At 36.4% G+C, this 22,587-nt stretch overlaps 1 protein-coding gene across 1 annotated transcript in view; it reads left to right on the top strand.

The window, feature by feature from the left end:
• Positions 1-22,587, top strand: part of LAMA1 (laminin subunit alpha 1) — a 101,569-nt gene extending 78,982 nt beyond the window's left edge. The window contains exons 42-63 of the mRNA XM_065752656.1: positions 67-183; positions 852-1,034; positions 1,341-1,495; positions 3,159-3,302; positions 4,057-4,190; positions 4,452-4,602; positions 5,119-5,243; positions 6,199-6,349; positions 7,443-7,587; positions 8,224-8,365; positions 9,460-9,574; positions 9,769-9,939; positions 10,580-10,731; positions 11,203-11,388; positions 11,865-11,985; positions 13,129-13,241; positions 14,248-14,437; positions 16,312-16,470; positions 17,484-17,637; positions 18,526-18,659; positions 19,725-19,947; positions 22,030-22,587. Of these exons, the coding sequence (XP_065608728.1) occupies positions 67-183; positions 852-1,034; positions 1,341-1,495; positions 3,159-3,302; positions 4,057-4,190; positions 4,452-4,602; positions 5,119-5,243; positions 6,199-6,349; positions 7,443-7,587; positions 8,224-8,365; positions 9,460-9,574; positions 9,769-9,939; positions 10,580-10,731; positions 11,203-11,388; positions 11,865-11,985; positions 13,129-13,241; positions 14,248-14,437; positions 16,312-16,470; positions 17,484-17,637; positions 18,526-18,659; positions 19,725-19,947; positions 22,030-22,190 (3,326 nt within the window). The 3' untranslated portion in view covers positions 22,191-22,587. The remainder of the gene's footprint in view (positions 1-66; positions 184-851; positions 1,035-1,340; positions 1,496-3,158; positions 3,303-4,056; positions 4,191-4,451; positions 4,603-5,118; positions 5,244-6,198; positions 6,350-7,442; positions 7,588-8,223; positions 8,366-9,459; positions 9,575-9,768; positions 9,940-10,579; positions 10,732-11,202; positions 11,389-11,864; positions 11,986-13,128; positions 13,242-14,247; positions 14,438-16,311; positions 16,471-17,483; positions 17,638-18,525; positions 18,660-19,724; positions 19,948-22,029) is intronic.

Here is a 22,587-nt window from a genome sequence, read left to right as displayed (position 1 = left end):
TGTAGGGCTCGTGCGGATTGTCCTTTTTTTAATGCACAGAAAGATGACAGTTACTTCTTTCAACAGGCCTTTTATTTGAATTGAACGGATTGAGCAAAAAAGTAGAAAAGATTCAGGAAAGTACCATTAAAATTGTCAACCAACTTGATGATTCCCTGTTGGCACTAAAAGCGTTTCCTAATGGTAAGTGAAATAAGTATTTATATACTCCTTATTGTCCAACTTTCTAGTACAATCACAATACAGTCTTGTTCATTGTTTGATGGGAGAGTCATTGTTTGATGAGTCAAGTCCAGAGACTCTCCTAGCTTCCTGCCTAACAAAGAATATTTTCTGTTTTTTAGTAAGCCCATAAAATACAACTGGGTTTTGATATAAGGCCCATAGTCTGATTCCCATTTTATGCTGCTGTAAATCAGATGGGGATCTGAAAGCAATGGAATTACACTGGTATGAGAAGAGAATGAAGTCGTAGAATATTTAATGCCATGTGGAGAGAAATTCTTAGATGAACCTGTGAGGTTTTGCTTTCTTATAATAGCTTGTTTTAAAATTGTTTGTATTGTGTTATGAAGACATACCTGCATCTAAATGATTTCTTGTTGTAAATGCTGACTTCATTGACCAAATTAAATGTCCTTTCTGTGTATTTAAAAAATAAAAAAACAACCAATCCTTTTTGAAAGAAGTCATTATTTTGAATAAAGGAAAAACCTAGAGTTTGTAAATGATAATAGAAATAGGATAATAGAAAAAAAACATATATATAACTGGATTGTCATTAAACTGTTCAGGCGTTTATTGTGAAAGCTGTGACTTCTTCTGATCTGTGAACTGCCACTGTGTTTCAGGTACAAGGAAATACATGTTGGAGGTGAAAGAGCTGGCTGTGTCTGCAAACATCAGCACCATGGTGGGTTTGAGTCACTATGGAGATTTCAGTCAAAAGCTGCTGAATACTTCGTCTACATTGTCCCAAGTTAATGACACACTGAGGAAAACCAGTGAGCTTATAACTGATTCATCAAAAGCTGGTAGGTTTACTGCTTCATTGCCCTCTAGTAATGTCACTGCTTGCAGAAGTAGCACTAATATTCAAGTTTAATAGGCATTAAATATAAATCTGATAGACTAAAATATTCCTCCTAATTCAATAAAAATGTGCTTACTTTTTAAAAGATCTCTAGAGGAGTCTCATGGAATGTCTTTAAGTATGCACATTCTTTATTGAAGTTTAATACTGAAAAAAAAAAAAAAAAGATCAGAAACAGGCCTCCTTGGTTAAGTATTTTAGTATTTCTTTTCCAACCTGTCTCAATATTTCATTTATGTTTTGACAGCAATCACAGCTGAAAAACAAGTTAAAGAAATTGATGCACAAGCAAGTCTTTTACTTGATAGGCTGAAACCTCTGAAAACATTGGAAGAGAACCTGAGCAGAAATTTGTCTGAAATTAAAGAGCTCATCAGCCAAGCCCGCAAGCAGGCAGCATCAGTGAGTACCATCATTGTAGATTTATCTGGCTTCACTTTCACCTTTTAACACAGAAGTTGTTTGAGATTAAGAGCATACAATTTACCTTTAAGGTATGTGATTGTTCTGGGATCTCACTGAAGCCACAGAGCACTGACTGATACTAAAATCGTTACTTGCAGAGCTATTGGTATATTTTATAGTTTTAGCTTTGAGTTTCCTCTGTCACTTGTGAGTTTTTCTGAACAAGGGTGTAATTTATTTTCTGTTTCCTTTTGTTTCCTATTAAAATAATGGAATTCAAAGTGGATGGGAAGCATGCATGGAGATACTTAGTGAGAAAGAGACAGGTGAGGGGATGGAGCTGTCATTTTTTTTAGAATGAGATGTTAATTTCTAGGCTTATTTTGAGACTGAAGTGAGAAGCCCCCTGGATTCTGTCAATAAATTTGCTGTGTATGCCTTACCATGTCCACATGTTCTTCTTTGCAAGAAATTGCTTGGCCTCTAGAATACTTGAAGACAAATAACATACTAGTTTTTATAATATCTGCTTCCCCCTTAAAAACAATGACAGTAAATCAACTCTACTATGGACCTCAGTGAACTGTGAGAAAGATATAAAAATTGTCTTTGCACTCAGTAACTTTTAATATGTCTTTTAATTTTATGTGGGCACATTCTATAACTTTTAGGGAAGTTTTGTTTGAAATAATACAAGCTTTTCAGTTCTTTCCAAAATCTTAATTTTATGGTTATTGTTTATTTGTTACAGTCTGTTGAAGCTTAATGAATCCAGTGCAGAGGGAGTATTGTAAACTACAGATGTTCCTAGCAGGATGAAAAGAAATACTAGCAAAACTTTCTTTTTTCAAATTTCTAAGAGTTCATTTTGGTGTTTTGTGAATATCTTTTGTTTTGTAAGTTAAAGGTTACTAGACAAGAGAAACTTTATATATCCATGTACACACAGTTGCACACACGTGCACTCTATATTTAGTTAATACAGGTGAATTGGATGAAACTAAGGCTTTTCTGTTGTTACACAGTCAAGCTCCTTGGTGTTTGACTTCATTTAGATTGAATGGATATATTGTCAGTATGCTTGACATTGTTAAAAGAAATTAGTGATAAGACGGTGGAAGTATTTTTTTCTACTTACATTTAAAATACTTGAACTTGTAATATATTCCCAAATGTATTTTTTTTTAATAATCATATAAACTGCGCTGTCAAAACTTTGAAGTAACTCGAATTGTTGCATACTTCTATTTTTTCCTAATTATGAATGAAGATAATACTATTTTTTATTTTAAAAAACACTTTGAATTGTGTCTTTATCATCTGATGCTATTACAGTGGCTTTTATTTACATATGGGCTTCTGACCCAAAATTTATTGTTATTTTTTGAAGTATTTTGGATAGTTTTGCCTATTGTCCTCAAGTTTTGTAATTGGATCAGTGAATTATGATGTATTTCTTTATTCTCTATTTGTGAATCTTTTTTTTTTCAACTGATCCATAGGAGATTAAGAGCTAACCCTGATAACAATACTTAAGTCACATACAAGTATCTCAACAAATCTCCTGCACCGTTTGATGAGAAACTAAATACATATTCTAGAAATATATATTGTGTATAATGAGCCTTACTTAGCTTCCATTTTGTCCTTTCACCCCCAGATTAAAGTTGCAGTATCAGCGGACAGAGATTGTGTCCGTGCCTACCAACCCCAGATTTCATCTACGAACTACAATTCTTTAACCCTTAATGTGAAAACTACTGAACCAGATAACCTTCTTTTCTACCTGGGTAGTAATGGAAAGGTAAGTTTCTGGTATACATTCACTAGAGGTGATGGTAGTCAAACACTTAAATAGTTTTCCTTTTTGACTTCAAACTCAAATTAGTCCTACTGGGGCCTTAAGTGGTTCCACAGAGATCCTCAAAAGTAGAAAAGAAATGCACCTGCTTTGTTAGCTTGCTTCTTGGCCATGCGATGAATCTCTACTTTCCCATTCTGTACATTAACCTCATGGAGTGTAACACTCTGTGTGATGTTTTCAGATAGCATGCTGAAGTACATCAAGCATTTTGCCTGTTATCACAAAGAAAGAACTTGACTTTGGCCCTCATGCATACACACAGCTGAAAGAATTGCGATAGTTGTATCACATTGTCTATCCCTTTCCTCTGTACTTCTAATTGCACAGCTTTGTGCCTGTGATAATACTTTTTCAGACTGGTAGGTCACTTTGCATATACTCAGAGAGGAGTATATATTTATGTATCTAGAGGTATGTGAGTAAACACTGTATCACATTTTAACATATCTTAAAAAGAAAAAAGCATTAAATATATATGAGATTACTTTATTTCACTAAATGTTTTTTCTACCAACTGTCTTCATTTGCTAAAACTGTTCACTAGGATTTCACTAAAAGTAAACTCTTAAAAATCACATAAGTGATTAAGGAGCAGGAATCTAGAAAGTCTCTCAGTGATACATGTTAAAATTACATGCGCAAAATAGTAATGCTCTTAAGGTGATGTATTAAAATAAGGACTGCTTTTTTTCAGACAGATTTCCTTGCTGTGGAGATGCGACGTGGTAAGGTAGCTCTTCTCTGGGATTTGGGCTCAGGATCAACAAGAGTGGAATACCCCAATTTTCAAATTGACAACAACAAATGGCACAGAATACATGCAACCAGGTAATTAAAATGTGAATTTACATAAATATTGAAGGTCTGGAGGGACAATCAGAAATAAATTCAGTGGAAACTGAGATTAAGAAAATTTATATATGCATTTTTAAATAAGACTGCTGTATTATGGAAATAGCATAAACCACACAAACTATCTGCTGAGTTTTTCAGTGGCAAGATGTTTGTTGTTCTTGAAGAGAAAAGTTGATAGATTGCATTGATTAAGCCTGATAATTCCTAAAACTGTTTAATATTTGCAATTGATAGGTTTGGAAAAACAGGTACACTCAGCATAGAGGAAATGAACTCCAATCAGAAGTCTTCACCTAAATCTGCAACCTCTCCTGGAACAGCCAGCATGCTAGATGTTAACAAATCAACACTAATGTTTATTGGTGGACTTGGAGGGCAAATTAAGGTTAAATTCTTCTAATGCCATTCTATGAAATGTTTTTATCGTGTTAGAGATACACTTTTGACTTAAAAATAATTGCATAAATTGTCTACTTCATAAAGAAATGACAGGTAAACTGAACACAAAAATGCCATAACAATATTCTTTAGTAATCTGAAGATAATTTGCCTGGAATTTTTGCCTAAGTTGTTCATCAGGGCAAGCTGTGTGTACATATAGGATGCATAAATAATGCACATTGAATTCCTTTTTAGCTCATTCTTCTAAGGCTACTTTTAGATTGCCATTTTTTATGCAATAAGGATTGTAAGTAGGTCAAGGCTGTAGTTATTTTACTTGCTGCAAAACAGATATATTATTGTTTAAGTGGTAGTTGTTCACAATTACATTAAACTATGTACTTTTATGACTTATATCTAACAGATTTAAAGTTGAAGGGGAAAGAAACAAAAAATTGGCTGCTGAATTTTCAGGATACTTAACATTATTCATATTCATGAAGTATTTCTTCTCTTACAGAAATCACCTGCTGTTAAAGTAACACATTTTAAAGGGTGCATGGGAGAAGCATCCCTGAATGGAAAATCTATTGGTCTTTGGAACTATGTAGAAAGAGAGGGCAAGTGCAATGGATGTTTTGGAAGGTATTTTGTCGTGCTCTTCCTTGCTTTTTTTTTTTTTTTTTTTTTTTAAATAGGTTTAGTCTTTTACATGTATATTTTTGTTCCGTATAGAAATGATGAACTGAAACAAAATGTAGTGTTTTATTGATCGTTAACGTACAATTCTGAATATGTTCATCTGAATGTGCCAGTGAAGCCAAATAATTTAACTGCATGTAATTTTATCATTTATTAATGCCTACCATTTCAGATGAGTTGTATGACTGTGGTCTGCTTTGTACAGTAAAAGTGAGGACTGCCCATAAACCAAAGTATTTTGGGATAATTACTTTCTGGTAATTCAGAGCAAGATAAAATTATTCTTTTTTTTTTTTCAGTAACAGTATTATAAAGCACTCTTATAAAAAATCCATAGCAAAACTGTAGCTTGCTACCATTTCTGTAATCATTGTGAAAGGAGATTGTAGTCTGTTCTGTTTTTATATTTAAGGAATTGAAAAGGAATATGCTTGACTGTATCCCATGTAGAAACAGCAGAGGGTGCTGCTTGATTATACAATCTTACTATAGTACAGGAAAAGAGGCTAATAGAGACTTACTATAAGTGCAATTACTTAAAGCATTTTTTACAAATGTATAACATGTCTAAAGTTAGAAAGTGTAACACTTTTTCCCCCCTTAAGAGATTTTTATTTTCCTTTCATACATCGAGAAGAACATTTTTTTTTCTTGTATGCATCTTTCCCCATTGCTAAATTACTTGTGATATTCTATAATGAAAGTTGCCTTTGGCTGGAATCTTTCTGTTATTCATAACAGCAACCTTCAAATTTCTTTCCACACTTTCTAATCATACTGCCTAGGGCCTGCACCAACTGATCAGACTTTTCTTATATTTTATATTAAGATGACTGGAAAAACACAAATCTTCAGCTAATGTTTTAGTTCTATTTTTTTTTTCTCCTCAATTCCATAGCCCACAGGATGAAGACACTTCATTCCATTTTGATGGCAAAGGATACTCAGTTGTTGAGAAGGCACTCCGCTCTACAGTGACTCAGATAATAATATTCTTCAGTACCTTCTCACCTAATGGGCTACTTCTGTATCTTGCTTCAAATGGCACTGTAAGGAAAAGGATTGGAGTCCTAAGCTATTGAAAACTGTGTTTAGATCACTTCATAACTCCTTGCGTTCTCTTATGCTCGCTTTTAATTTACCTTTACTAAAACAAGTTATTGTCTTTGTAGATTTTCCCCTGTGATCCATACCATGAGACAAAGAACAAAAGACAGAGCCCCTTAGGGTTACTCCTTAGAACAAATATTAACATGTAGTGGAATATTCACATGCAATGGAATTAATTATTCATTTGATTTAATCCTGAGTGTAAAATGTATGATTATTTAGCTAAAACCAAGATCAAGAAGTTGAAGGGACAACTTTTTTTTTTGTTGCAAAAAACTTGGCAGGATGTAAAATCATTTGCAACTGAACTTGCAGAATATATTACTGAATATTCTTATTGAATTAAAGTCATGAGATAAGAATTCAGCAAAATAAAATAAATAGCAGCCTCCAACAGCAGCATAAGCAAGACCCATCTCCAGACCTTCATTGTCATGTAGTTTACTACCTTCTTTTCCTGGAGGACAAAGCTTTGTTTAGATACAAATTGTTCTGGAGCCACTACATAATTCATATGATTCATTATGTACTCACTGACCGAATACATTGCACAATGATACGTGACTTAAATTTTACAGTGTAGAGAGGGCACTTCTAGAATGAAACAGACTTTTTTGCTTCTGTTGATGTGAATAAACATGTAGAAGCTATTTGCGTCTTGCAGAGAGAACATTGCATTGCTTGATTATTATGCTAATAGTCAAATCAAATTACTCTTAATCAAAAATAAAAAAATCAATTCTGACATTTGTTGTTCGAACGTTTGTCTGCTGAGCAATCCAGCTTGCTGATATTCATTTAAGTAAGAACAACAATAAATCAAAACAGAGGATATAAATCCTTCTGTGGTACACAGAATATAATTTTTCTAAATGTAGAAATGATGAACATCTTGGGCGTAATAGTTTAAGTCCAGGAGTTACCAACCCTTTTTCACATGGTAGGCCATACCTGCTAAATATGCATATTTATGGAAGGTTTTTGTTTTCTGTAATTGAGTTTTTTTTGTTGTTGTTTTTTTTTCCCTTCCAGAGAGATTTCTTGTCACTTGAGCTTGTTGATGGCAAAGTGAGACTGACTGTTGATTTAGGTTCAGGACCTCTTGCTCTGACAACAGATAATCGTTACAACAATGGAACATGGTACAAAATTTCATTCAGTCGGAACAAGAAGCAAGGTAGGCTACAGGCTGAATAAACAGGTGTCTGTCTATTTACAAACAGAAATACCTAAGGGTTCCAGAAGCATCCCCACAACCAAGTCTGGACACTTACAGAATTTCTCTCGCTGCCACTTCTATATTACTTCACTGAAGTAAGACAGGAGAAAGACAGCAATGAAAATCTGGTGCTTGATTTGTCACATCTTATAAAGGACAGGTAGAGCAGGAGCTGCCAGAACACATATATTAATAGTCTGTAAACAGTGAGAAATCTTTATCTAAGTCTGTACATTAGAGAGCATCTGTTTTACATTACATTTTTTTATAGCAAATTGTACAACAGAATTCTGGTGCCATGATTGGGAAGTAATGCATTACAAGGGAAGTAATGTATTGTAAGTGATATATGTGAATAGCTGTAACGTATTTTCTGATATATCTTTTCCTGTAAACTTTTCCAGATTTGGTTTTGGCAGAGAGAAATATATGAGATTAGCAGAACAGCTGGAACTGCAATACATGTACTCTAAAAATAAGAAGATTGTTCATACACATTTGACTCAATATATTTTCCTTTATTAGAAACAAGATTGCCAAAATGGAAGCATGTGTATTAGTATCCTTCTCCAGATATTTACTCTTTTCTTGCAGGAATGCTGGCAGTCATGGATGCATATAACCTTAATTACAAAGAAACCAAGCAAGGAGAATCTCCTGGGGTTGCCTCAGACCTGAATCGCTCTGATAAGGACCCGATCTTCATCGGTGGGCTGCCGAGATCAAGGGCTGTGAGGTAAAGTGTGCATTTGCTTTTCCCCCTTTGCTAAGATACCTGTAAGCAGAGAGAAAGACTTGAAGAAAATCTGATATTCTACTGACATTAGTGGAAATAAATGAAGTTTATAGCCTTGCTTCGGACTTGATTATCCATTGCTCACCTTTAGGCTCTACTATGGGGCTTTTCACAGCAGTTTGGAAAGAGAACTGTCTGTTTTCCCCTGCCTGGGTGATATCCACAGCAGCTGCCTGGTCCTCATGTCAGGCTGCAGCAAGTGTTCAGTGCTGTTTCCTGGAACAATGCTTCTCTGATCTTTACCTGTGTGAGCCGTGTGCTTCCCAGCTGGCATTTATGGACAAAATTGCACTTAGGGATGAGAGTTCTACTTCAGAAAGGAATTCTTGTAATTTATTTTTGAAATTCAGAAGAGATGAGAACTAAACATAGTGTCTTTTGTTAATCTGTGCACATAGTTTATAGCTGATGTCTAATTAATACTTTCTATATTGTAAGTTCCTGCTGAGCTTGTGAAGCTACGTTTCTTCCAGTAGCTTCACTTTGAAAGGACAAACACAGCTAAAAGAAAAATGAATTAAATTATCTGCATTTTCTTTACAATAAGGAAAATTCTGGAACAGTATATCCGTTCATTTTTTACTCTCAGATGGAGACTTCAATCTTAGTTGGCACTGCAGCATGTAAGGGATTATGGCAGGGCAAGTTTAGATTTTTCTGGCTTAAATTTGGAACCAGATTATATTGTCCTCCACGCTTGAGAAGTGAAGAACAATTACTACATTTACTCTCACACAGCAGCCATCACATTTCAGCTGGAAATTCAACTGAGAGCTTTAGAAAATGACCTGACCTGTCAACACATTACTACACACTTACATGTTTCTACTTGGATACAGTGCTATCTGATTCTTTTTCAGGTTGGAAGTGCTATCTTATGAGACAATCCAAAATAGCCCCTTTTTCACTTACTCTGGGCTGACTGTGTTCTTTAAAGCAGATCGTCTTTTTTCTTATTGAAGAGAGATCAATCTTTTCTCCCAGGAGATTTCAAATACTATCTATTGGAAAAAAAGCCTTGTTTTGTCTTTCAGGAAAGGTCTTAATAGTAGGATGTATGTGGGATGCATCAAGAATCTGGAAATATCTCGTTCAACCTTTGATTTGCTTAGGAATTCATATGGAGTAAGAAAAGGCTGTGTGTTGGAGGTAGGAGACTTTTATGATCTGATTCTTAATATCATTGAACAATTAATAATAACATTTGTGAAGGAATATAGTGACATGAAACTGACTCATCTTGAAAAATTCTAGGCAAATTAATATATATTTGAAATTATTTTTTCTTACCGGGTGGAACATCAAGACAAAGTCAGTAATTATTTCTCTTATTCATAAAACAGCCTATTCGTAGCGTGAACATCTTAAACAATGGATATATTGAGTTGGAACCAAAGTCCTTAAGTCCAGAATCAGAACTGATGGCAACTTTTGCTACTAAGAACAGCAATGGTATCATACTTGCTGGGCTCAGTCGGGGACTGGAGAAGCGGCGCCGCAGGCAAGCGCACTTGGCAAGTACTGAAAATGAACATTTTTAGTTTTGTTTTTGTCATTTCATGTATTTCTTCAAAATGTCATGTCAAAGAGAAAAATATCTGATCACCTTAGGAGGCCTGAGCTCAGAGTGGGCCAGAAGGACAAAGAGTACAGGGATTGTAGCATGGTGGAGGGGAAGGATCTGTTAGCAGAGAACAGTTGCAAAGATGCAGAATAGTCTTTAAACAAGCAAACAAAAAAAGCTGTGTATGAAATAAAAACTGAAAATTATTTTCCAGATTTGTTAGTCACAGTTATTTACTGAAGCATTTCCAATGAACAAGGAACTCATATCTGACTGGCTGTTGGAGAGCTCCTCAAATCCAGTGTCAGTGTTAGCAGCAATGCTAACCTACCCCTTTCTACTTCCTTCCTCTAAGCTGGGGTGTTTGTGGGTAAAAACAGTCCCCTGGATTTTTACTGTGACCAGTAAAATTTTTCATGCCTTCTCTGATTTATTAATGTATGCCTACTAGTTTTTCTGTTTCATTACAGTTTATTTAAAAGAAAGCTGGAGGTAATTTTTTCCAAACTATATTCTATTTAAACTGTGATGAGTGAGTGACAGAAAATTGAGTTGTAGTTTAAAAACTAATCTTCTGATTAAATCTGCAGCCCTTCTTTTCCATTATGCTGATTGATGGTCATCTTGCAGTGCACATTAATGCTGGAGATAGAGCAAGTACTAGAAAAGTAATTCTTAGGTCTGCTAATGGAACATACAGTGATGGACAAGAACACTCAGTCATCCTAATACGGAATAAGAGGTACATATGGCTGCAAACAGTTCTACATGTTTAATTATTGTATGCCCTTGTCAGATCACTGCAATCTCTGAGAGACTGCCTTTGAGAGCTTATTAGGTGGAATAATCATGTTGTGTTTTTCTGCTTTTACTGCTGGTATTCTGATTTATATGGTAACTGTATACAGCACACAGCCACTGATTAAATTGTATTTAAAAGCTCTCAGAATCTCTTGGCCACTTGAGTGAAGTATGCTTAATAGTATTAGGAAAAAAAAATATAGCCATAAAAATAAATTTGGAAAGATACTCAACAAAACTGTATTTTATAGGTTATCTAAAGAAGGACTGCTAGTTATTTCTTCTGGGCATTGAAGGAATTACTTAAGTTATGGAATCTTACTTTTTAGAACATCATATTTCTTAGGGCGAAAAGAATGTTTCTGACATGAAAATGCCCATGTTGAATGTTTTCTCTACTTTATCTTTTTAGAATCATAACTGTACAGGTGGATGAAAGTAACCCTTCAGAACTGAGGCTTGGTTCATCAGCAGAAATGAGCCCCATGAACATTTCCAACTTCTATGCTGGTGGCATCCCCGCAGGAGAGGGCTTCTTTGGGCTAAAAATGACTGGTTCCTTTCATGGCTGTATCAGCAATCTTATTTTTAACAAGGAGTAAGTCAGAGTGGTAATTTCCATGTTCTGGAAGATTGCACATTAATTAGTAACTTTATTTTGAAATCACTCTCCTGACATTGCTAGTTTGTCTGCTTTTTAACATAAGGCAAGTGTTATGCTAATGACCTAGCATCATAACATGGAGAAAAATAATATTAATTATTAATAGCTACGTTTACAAATAACAGTAAATGTGTCCTTAATGTGCATATGGATGCTACACAAAGCGCTGCTCTCTATTACAGTTTTACCAGTATTCAGTTTCTTCCAAGAATATTTTATATTAATATTGTTCTGTGGACAATTATCTGCCTTTTTTTTTTTTTTGTTGGACTTGATGACTTTTGAGGTGTTTTTACAGTCTGAATTATGCTATGATACTGTGAATCTTTCTCTTGTGAAAGACCTTCTGAAGTACTTTCCTTGTGCTTGGGAGATCACCCCCTTAATATGTAGGTTTTTTTAAAACACAGGCTTTTGGATTTCACCACTTCTATGAAGTATGAACATGTGGATATGGACAGCTGTTTTTTATCAGAGAAGCCTAAAGCAGCCATACAGCTAGAAGACGTGGAGATTCAGGTTGAACTACCAGTTCCCCTGAGGCCTCCTACAGATACAAAAAAAGTATGTATTACAGCAAAGCTCTGGTACTTCTTCTAGGAAAGTACTCAGGTAAAAGTTTCATTTGTAGTTTTGTGAAAAAAATTCAAAATGAGGACTATGTGTTTGCTGCTTCTGGGTGTGTAGTAGTCCAGTGAATGTGGATTTGAATTGATTGTTTCCTGTGGAAAAAAAAAAAATGATATAAATTTATGAAGCAGTCTGTTGGCCTTCTGAAAGGGAAATTTACGTTTATCATGGTTCAGGCTGTAACCCTGAAAAGAAAAGAAGTGGAGTGATAATCTTTCAACAAAAGAACTTGACATTAACTATTATCTTTGGTGTGTTCTTGACAAAGTAATTTCATGCTGAGATTTGCATTAGCTGAGCAATTTAACATTTGTGTTTTCCTGATCACACAGATGTTGTCTCTGGTCTATGTCGAGGAGGAGGCACAAACTGTTGTAGGACACACAGCACCTGAACACAGCTTGCAGGGCACCTGTTTTGTCTCACACAGTCCCAGTTCGCAAGGCACATTACATTTGTCCTCCTGCAGCTTCACATCTTTATGATGAAGTGTTTCCAAAGCATCTTGAAATCATTTTTATGTAGCAAAAGAAAGCAGGATTTGATACATTTCATACAACTGTGGCTATAAAAAGAAATAAGTTGTCCTTCTTAGAGCTAAAGTATAGCTTTGGCTCATGCTCTGTTACTTGGCTCTTCACTCCTTAAATTATAACAAAAATGTACATCTCCACTAAATGGGAAAATATTTCTACTAAGTCCATGGATTTTAACTGAAATTTTGCTCTGGCTTCTAACATTTGTTAGCAAAAGGGCTATCAGTTAAGAGAAATGGTTAATGAATACATCTCAAACTACAAACATTTCTTAGTAGAAAAGATTGGTACTGCCTGTGAGACGTAGCTTAATCATTACAACTTGTCCTCTCTGAGCAAAATGGTGGCTCGAAAGAGTTAGGAGCGTAGCAAATTGATATTAGTGTTTTATTTTGTGGTTATCATGAGGCTCAGTTTTAATTCTTACGAGTTCAGGATGGACATCTTGCCATTCACCACTGCTTGCAAGAAGTTGATACTATACTTAATAAAGTTCCTTCATAAACAGGTAGCTTGTGCAAAAGATGAACTGCCTGATCATGTTCAAGGTGCCTATCAGTTTGGACTTGCCAAAGGCAGCCACTTGACACTGCTCTTCAATCAGTCTACTGTCAGGAAAAAGTGAGTATATCTTAATTGCACATGCACATAGTGTTTTATTCTCTAATGAATTACAAGCATGATGGTGGCTGAATCATTGCATTATTAGCTTTGAAAATGGCCCCTACCTCTATTTCTGTGATTTCCTCATGGAAAAAAGTATCACAACCACTGCATCACAATTAACACAGCTCCCTCAGGTTTGTGGTCATGTGGTCATGTTTATCAGAGTTCAGCAATTTTTTTCCATGTCCTCACTGCTCCCTGCTTCTTTGGGTGAAGCAGATAACATCTTACCCTCTCTGGATTTCTGCATTGTACCTTCCACATCTGCTTCACTCCCCAGGTCTCTAAAGGAGCTAAGACTGCTAAGAAGAATCACTTTGTAGAGATTGTCCTGTAATACAGACGCTGCCAGTCTCATTTGTTTGTGGCCCTCAAAACAAAGCCTGCAAGCCTTTCAGCTTAGAAAGCTTCTGCAAGCACAGGGGAGAAAAAAGCCCTTTCCTTTCTTAGCCCTTATGTTTTAACTACTGAATATAAGAACACTGCAGGGGTTTGATGCTATGCAGTCCTAACCTAGAGTCTCTACAATAAATAGCTTTTCTATAAATAACCTTTGGGGACTCAGAGCACAGAAACAACTCCTCTATCTTTAAGCTTTCCTCTGTTCTCAGTCTGTCCATTTATATTCCAACAAGCCTGGATAAAAGTAATGGGATTTGTTCCCTCCTTGGGGCAGTGGGCAAAACAGCAGTCATAAACAGCTGATTCTGTCCCTCTAAAAACCTGGCTCGCTGTATGCTTTACAAAATTCTTAACTGGTACAGCACTGCTTCATACTATGAAATACAGTGTAGGTCATGCCTTCACAGAACACAATGCAAATTCTACTTTTCTGGCCTTTGTAATAAAAAAAATCCCTTCATAAAATTAAATTGGTTGAGGCTGTTCTCTACCTGCTGAGCAGCTTTTTGTCAGTGCAGAATAAAATATGTGTCATTAACACTGTGTTTTTATTGTCTAGACTTTCTGTCCAGCTGAATCTCAGAACCTTTGCCTCCAGTGGCCTGATTTACTACATGGCTCACCAGAACCAAATTGATTATGCAGCCTTACAGCTTCATGGGGGACAGCTCTATTTTTCATTTGATTTAGGCAAAGGAAAAGCAGTAGCTTCTCACTCTGCTGTTGTCAATGATGGAAAATGGCATACGGTAGGTAATCACCAATTCTGTACTCTGTTTTCTCTTTTCTGGTGTTGCTGGGTTGTATTTTCACTGCCTTTCCTGTACAATTTCAGTGTTGCAAGGGCAAAAAGGTTTTAACTCAGAACTCAGTCATGAAACCTTTCAGATGAATGTGTAACTATTTCCTTTAAAAATTATCATTTATTATGCATTGATTCCACTGTCCAAGATTCTGAGATTATTTAGGAGTAGAATAGTTCACCCACTGTATAATAAGCACAATAGTCATCTTCACCAGAGAAGAAACTGAGAGGTTTAGAAACTCTGATCTGAGTTTTCAAAGACTTTCAACTGAGTGTAGGACGGGGTGAAAATGGCTGTAGTTTCTCCTTTCTCCCACTTCGCATGTAATGCTTGAGTGCTAATACTGCTAATGATAACAGGGATTCACCATGGATTATGAAAAAAGAGAAGGGTAAGTATTTTGAATCAGTGGAGGCTGGAGGGGAGAGGGCTTGGTATTTTGGAGAAATTACAGCTGTAGATTTCAAATAGTATGCAGCATGCAGGGCTTTCTGTACAGCAACTCTGTGTGAGCTTCCATCGGTCCAGTTCCTCTGAGCAAACCAGTTGGCTCTGGCTTTCTTTGCAAGAAATATCTGTGATGTCTGCTTAAGTTTAAAAGCAGCTCAACACGAGTTATCTTTAGAGCAGGCGAGGCTGACAGTATTCATCCTGCTAAGCTTCCCTTCACTTGTTCATATGTGGAGCTTTACCTTCAGGAAGTGGTTTCTCTGGGACAAGGTGATTGATGACACAGAGCTGCCACTTTTCCTCAGTGCCCGAGGAATCAGCAGAGTTATTTTTGGTTTTCATTTATAACAAGTAGAATAATAAACAACAAGAGCTACCAGGGAAAGCAAACATGAACTTCTGTTAGAGAGTGGTAACACAGATAAGCTCTGCTGCCTACCCTGAAGGGAAGAACGCTTCAGGATTTAAAGCTGCATGTTTAAAATTAAGTATAGCTACATAAAAACTCATACTCACACCATCAACTTTAGAAGAGATGAAAAGATTCTGTGAGAGCTGATCTTCCTTTACTACAAATGGCAAAAAACCATGAACTTTGAAAAAACCTGAAATCAAGGCTGAGTCACACCTCCTCACAGCTGAGGATGATTATTGCAGTATCTGTACAATTAATTTAAACTGGCATGCTTTCCTGCCAAAAGAAACACCTTTCCATTTTCTGTCAAATGCTCATATTGCTCTGCTACACTGCTTTATCCCCTTACAAATCCAAATGTTTATGAAACCTCATGTGGAACCTAATTAGGATTCTGTGTGGCTGCAAGTAACTGGAGAAGAATAAGTGGTTAGCTGACTTGAGATCAGTTATTATCTCAGCTGCATGTGAATAATCGTTTTCATGCAGAAGAAGGCACAGGGTTATTAAGAGAGACAGAACTGGAAAGCTTTTTTGGTCATAGCAAACTAAGAACTGCCCATCATAAAATTGTATGGCAGGAGCATGCACTCCAGAGTGCTGAGATGGCTCAGCTGGTGGGCAGCACAGTATTGCAGACAAGCACAGAACTCTGCTTTTCTAACTCAGTAAATTGCTCATATCCTAAAGCAGTAAGCTAGAGGCTTAGTAGTAGTTGTTAAGACATTAAAAAAAAATGTGGGCAGGGCAAAACATAATCATTATAGGCATCGTTGTAGGCCCCTGGGAAAGCAAGAAGGCAGTTTAGGCTGCTCTCTTGCATTCTGAAATGGTCTCAGCCTCAGTATTATAGTACATGTGAGCAATCTAACCTTGAATAATTGTATTTCTTTGGTGAATGATGACTAAGTGACTGACTCAGCTTATGTTTGCACGCTCTTCCTTTTTCCAGATAAGGACAGAATACGTTAAAAGAAAAGGCATCATCATTGTGGATGGACAGGAATTGGTAGCAGTCAGTGCCTTGGGAGATGGCAGCACTTTGGATGTGGAGGGCAAGCTGTATGTGGGAGGACTCCCCTTAGACTATGTGCCGAAGAATCTGGGGAATGTAAGGTTTGGGGAGGAGCAAGGCAGGTTACTGTCTGACAGTATGAAATATTAGAATGAGTACATTGCATCAAACACATGTGGTTCAGTATCCTGTCTCTGACAGTCTGAAACAAACAAACAAACAAAAAAAAACACAACAGACCAAAGAAGCAACAAAGAACGTAATGACTTTCTACTAAATAAATCTTTCTGGCTTTCTGTGGTTTAGTGATTCCAGCCAGAGCTGGAACCTTGTGTTTTATTAATAGTCCTTAATGGATTTTCTTTCTATCAACCTCTTTGTTAAAAACAGATAAACAATACAAATTCTCATGTTTAGTAGAAGAGAAAAGTATAACCTAGAACTTCAGAAGTTTTATAACCTAAATCCTGTTGGATTCACATAGGAATTCTATGCCTTAAGTATCTCTGAAAGGCTGCCTTTAGCTGTTTGAGATTAAACCATACTGTTTACATATGCTTTTAGAGGGTATATTTTTGTCACCTTCCTCCACGTGCAACCAATTATCCTAGGAAGGATTCTGGTGTTGATAACAGTATTTCTCAATTCTGGTTGTACTTTATTCATCCTTGCTTTTTAATTGCATAGTAAGGATAATTTTGAACGTGCAATTACTGAAAAGGATAGTGAGAAATTCTAATCAATCTTCTTGCTGGTTGGAAATCTGGTTATCCATACTTGGAAAGAGCCTTAGAAAAGTCTTGATTTACATATGAATTTGCTAAAATGTGTTTGAAATGTCTTTAACTGTTAGGTATATCCCTTCTCAAATTTAAGCAAATGCAATTCTTACTATATGTTATGGAGAGTGTATGCCCTCTTCTTCTGTAAGACGCTGCATGCGTTTTCAACCTTATACAAATAAATGTAATAAATAGAAACATAATTATGTAAACATTTTAGGTCCTGCAGTGTTTTGTTGTTAATTTACAGAAACATCAGGTCAATCACTAAAAGACCATAGCAACAGTTTTCATTATGTGTTAATTCCTGCATTTTGGTATGCCTAGGTGACTCACAGTATTCCTGCCTGCATTGGCAGTATGATGATTAACAGCAAGCAACTGGACAAAGAGAGCTCTGTCTCCATCTTCGCTGTGAATAAATGCTATGCAACAGTGCAGGATGGCACATTCTTTGATGGAAGTGGCTTTGCTGCTCTTGGTAAGTGACAGTAAATGGAAGCACTATCTTACTGAATTAACGTCAGTGAAAATGTATCCGTTATAGTCCTTGCTGGAAATATACATAGTTAACGTGCCCTGTTGTATGGGAACTGTTGAATCATGGCCTGAACCACTGATTGATCACTGAGTCAGCTGCAGGGGCACAGGTGAAGGCAACGTACCTGTGTGATGGGAAGGGGTGCAGTCTGCCTCCACCTCTTCCAGACCCCATTTAAGGGCTGACCACCACTGGGGAAGGACCTCTTGTTGGAGATCCCTTCCCTGTGGAGTCCTGGGTAGCCTTGACCCTAGCAAAAGGCGAGCACTTCTTCATTTACTGTTTGTCTGTATACCATCCAGATAAGCCATACAAAATATACCATCCACCTCTGTTATTTTCTGTGGGTACTATTCTTTCAGGTTATTCACCCTACACCTGTGTACATAGTTCTGAGTCCCTTCAATCCATATGCCCCAAAGTGGACATTTTTGCATAGGGTGAAAGAGCTGAGGACTCTTTCTTTTGCAGCTGATGTTCATGTTACATACATAGAATTAAGCTGAGGTCTGTTAAAGTGTATGGAGACAAAAGATGCAGAGGAATTGTGAAGAAACAAGAAGAATTACATTAATTTACATTTTTGACTCTGGCAAATGAGACGAAATGTTTTAAGTCTAAATGAAAGAAAGGAAACATATTTGGGAAAATACTTTTACAGCATAAAATGTGAATTTTGATTTTGGACAATTTACTTTGGAAAAACTTTAAAAAGAGTTTCTGCAAAGTAATTAACATGCTTTTTAGGCCTTTTAGTGAACACATATGAATGCTTCTTTGGTTTGTGAGTTACAGCTCTTTCATCTGAAGCGTATAACTTCTTTTCAGTCAGAGAAGGTTACAAAGTCCGTTCTGATGTGAATATCACGCTTGAGTTTCGTACTACAGCCATGCATGGTGTTCTGCTTGGAATCAGCAGTGCAAAAGTTGATGCCATTGGACTGGAGATTGTAAATGGCAAGGTAGGCTGCCATATGTTGGCAAACTCATTTCACGAGGCCTATTAAAAGTGGGAGGATTGAATGGTTGAGTAGCACTTACGAGACACCAGTGAAATGTGATAGAGACAAAATGTCAGAACCAAATCTCTGCAGAATTAATACGGAACAGATTGTAAGCGTCAAAGCTTGTCATCATAATACGATAAAATGTGGGATTAGCATAAGTCACTGGAACTTTCTGCCTTTGTAATTATTGTAATTCATGTTAGCCTGAAGCCGCTGTGACCTCCTGTACTAGATACCTCGTATGTTAGACTGAATATATTCCTTTCTTGCAGTTTTATACTTTTTCTGCCATGGAGCTAAACTCATTAAGCATATTCTTCTATGTATAGAACACCCTGTTTTGTAGTCTTTTCTTCAGTATTTGTGAGCAATATCCAGGACAATCAACTCTCTATATCCACTGGTCATTATGCTTCATAAGCATTTTAACAATCAATGTATAGTGCACCACTCATTTCCTGCAGAATATATATATATATGTTTGATTGCTCTTCAGTATTTCCTTTCCTCAGAAAATGTTCATTTTTTTAATTACTTCCCAGTTAGAGCTGGTGTTAAATATGACTGTTTCTATAGAATGTACTTTCTCTGCTCGTATTTAATTGAACAAATGTCTACTGCTTTGAAAAATAAAGGGATGAAATAAATAAATACACATATTGGCAGTAATAAGTACTTACTGTTTATTCCCTTCAGCTATGTACAGCAGATTTTCTTTCAGATCTTAAGTATCTGTTTCTGTGAGAAAATTATTGTATTTGTAGGAAACACTGAAATCCTATATGCACAAACCTAGCCAACAGATCATTGCATGGATGGATCTAAATCTTTTAGATTTCAAATATAGTTCAGTAAGGATTCACACTTTTTATATTTTTTTGTAAAAGTAAAGATTAGCTTTGCATAATTACCGAACATTTACAAAATGGAAATACCTGCACCAGCATGATAGTGCTTTAATCTAGATAAATTAGTTAATCTATTCTTCATATCTTTATTGTCATCTGTCTGTTTATACAGGTTTTATTCCACGTCAACAATGGAGCTGGCAGAATAACAGCTACGTATGAACCAGAGGTTGCAAACAGTTTATGTGATGGAAAATGGCACAAGCTTCAAGCAAACACAAATAAATATCGTATCTCACTGATAATTGATGGGAATTTGGTTCAAACTGATAATCCCTACATTCATTCAACGTCTGCAGATACAAACAATCCCATTTATGTCGGAGGTTATCCTGGTAGGTACAATAATATTTCTTTTTTAATTTATTTCTCCTCCCTCCTCTGTACTTTCTTCCTTTCTTAAGAAACATCCCTCTCTCCTCCTCCATGTCATAAGTTCATGACTCTATCACACTGAGTTATAAATCTTCGTTGTCATTTTCCATGTTGTTTCTGAGACCACCGTGTATAAATAGCTGTGTTCTATCATGGTGGAGGAATTCATTCAGCTGTTGAATGGGTGGGAGAGATGAACTGAATGATTTCACTTTCCTACACAAACCTGCTCCTTATTTTTTGAGAATTACTTTTGTGCTTCCATGTTGTTTGTCTTTCATAGTCTCCCCGTGGTTTCATAACATCCTTACCTGTGTATGTTCAAGTGCAGTTCACTTTTCCCTTTACATTCATAGAATCATATAATGGCGTGTGTATTTGTATTTAGAATCGCCTTGAACCAAGTGCAATACCTTGCTCTTAGTCTTGTTAAACCTCATTAGGTTCTGAGCATGTCTAGGTCCCTCTGGTTAGTGTCTCTCCCATTTATTGTGTCAACTGCATCACTCAGCTTGGTGTCATCAGCAGACTTGCTAAGAGTATGCTCAATCCCACTGTATGTGTCATCAATAAAGATGCTGAAGAGCACAGGTCCCATGATGGACCCCAGGCAGGTACCACTCATACCTCCACCTGAATGTAAAGCTTTTGGCAACAAACCTCTGACTCTGATCATCCACCCAGTTATTTATCATACATCTAGTAGTCCATCTTCCATATGCCTCAACATCTCTTCCAGGAGGACCTGTTCCATGAATCACCCAGGCATAGGCATGAGGCTCATTGGCCTGTAGTTCTCCATGTCTTTTTTTATCTCCCTTTCTTGAGCACTGGGGAGTGATGTTTTCCATTCATCTAAGAAAAGTTTCTAGAGTACACTTTTCTGATTTATTTTTGCTATTATTTCATGTCAGGGGCTATGCAGGCAGAAGTCACATTGCAGTAGAGGCATACACATCCCCCTTGCATGTTTTCTTCTAATTAACTGTCAATCATAAAATAACGGTAATAGAAAAAGTAAGTAATTATATCAATGGAATACTTTTAAACATTACATTTCATTTATTTGAGCCAAGACTATTTATTTCTTAGGATAGTTGAATTTGGATCATCGTGAGCTTAATCTCTCTGTACTCACACACAAATATATTTATTTACAGCCTTTTAAGAATCACATCACTGAGTAGGCTTTGTGTGGTTTTGAATGTCCTATACCTTTAAACATACCATCACATGCCCATGTAAATTTGTCTCTGAAACAGCTGTTACTGTTTTATCAATTCACTTAGTTCCATTTCTGTGAAAAGAGAATCTGAAGGGCAAACTCAGCTTTTAAATATTTGGAAAGCTTCTGGGACAATGGCTTAAAATGTTACAGACCCTTCTGCTGGACAAGGTTTATGGAAAATGAATTAATGCTGATTATGTGGATGTTGATTAGTATAGGTCTTGCTTGAATGCCAAAGTAGTCTTATCAGCACTTGGTGAACCTTTTTGTAAAATAGGGTAAAATTATGATAATTATTCTTTGAGTACTTCATCCCTGAAGAAGAGAGTTCACCGAGAAGAGAGAAATTCTTTAGTTAGGTGCTGCAGAAGTGGAGAATGAAATGTTTCACAGGTTGTGTAGCAAAAAGAATTGGACTCTGTACCAATCTCGTGTTTGATTTGCCAGGAGAGTCCGTGGCTGTGTATAACTCAGCTATTGCTTCATATTCTGACAGTTTCAGTTTTTACTTGAAAAACACCTATGTGCAATGACTTTCTTCTCTTCTTGAGAGGAAAAATGACTTTTAAGGCAAAATATTCCTGCAAACTCTGCATAAGTTATGCTAGTATATGACCTATGCTTGAAGGTGCCAAAACACATCCACGGTAGGATACCCTAAATCATTCAGACGTGGTTAGGACTTCGTGCTCGTCTCTTGTTATTTCTCTATCTCATTTGAGAGGGATGGGAAGCAATTAAATAATAACCTGGAACTTTGTGATGCTTCAGTTCACTGGAAGTAGATTCTACATAGTTCACATTTGTTTTCCAGGTGATGTGAAACAGAACTGTCTCACAGGCAAGAGCTCGTTCCATGGCTGCCTGAGGAACCTCGTGCTAACCAAGGGCCAGCAGGCTGAATTGTTTGACTTCAGCAGAGCTTTTGACCTGCGTGGAGTCTTTCCTCATTCATGCCCCGGAGCTCAGCAATGAATTAAACAAAGCCTGTCTGGATTGGAGAGGGTTTTTCTTGTTGATCAGTTGTTTTTCTCATTGTTGTCATTCTCATTTCATAATGGAAAGTTTCTTTTTTCTTCCCTTTTTTGTGAGAGCCTGCATCTCTTTGATTTTCTGGTTGTTTTTCAACTCAGGTCATCTTTTTTTAGTCAGAAGCTCTACGTCTGTATTTTAACTAGAGTTTTTCTAAACAACAAATACCTCTACTACAATATTAGTGGCATTAATTGGATATTTTTTTGGGGGGGGGAGTTTTTATTAATCAGTGTTTACAACATGTGTTCTCTTGATTACTTGACAGTATTTCATTCTATTGTATGTTGGTCATTTTATGAATGTTGAGGCACATAATACAACTACAATAAACTGCATT

The sequence above is a fragment of the Cyrtonyx montezumae genome, unplaced genomic scaffold (genome assembly GCF_038088225.1).
Source record: "Cyrtonyx montezumae isolate F1298 unplaced genomic scaffold, pur_monq_1.0 scaffold_8, whole genome shotgun sequence".
NCBI lineage: Eukaryota > Metazoa > Chordata > Aves > Galliformes > Odontophoridae > Cyrtonyx > Cyrtonyx montezumae.
The sequence above is the reverse complement of the archived record's forward strand: the minus strand, read 5'-3'. Positions and strand labels throughout refer to the sequence as shown.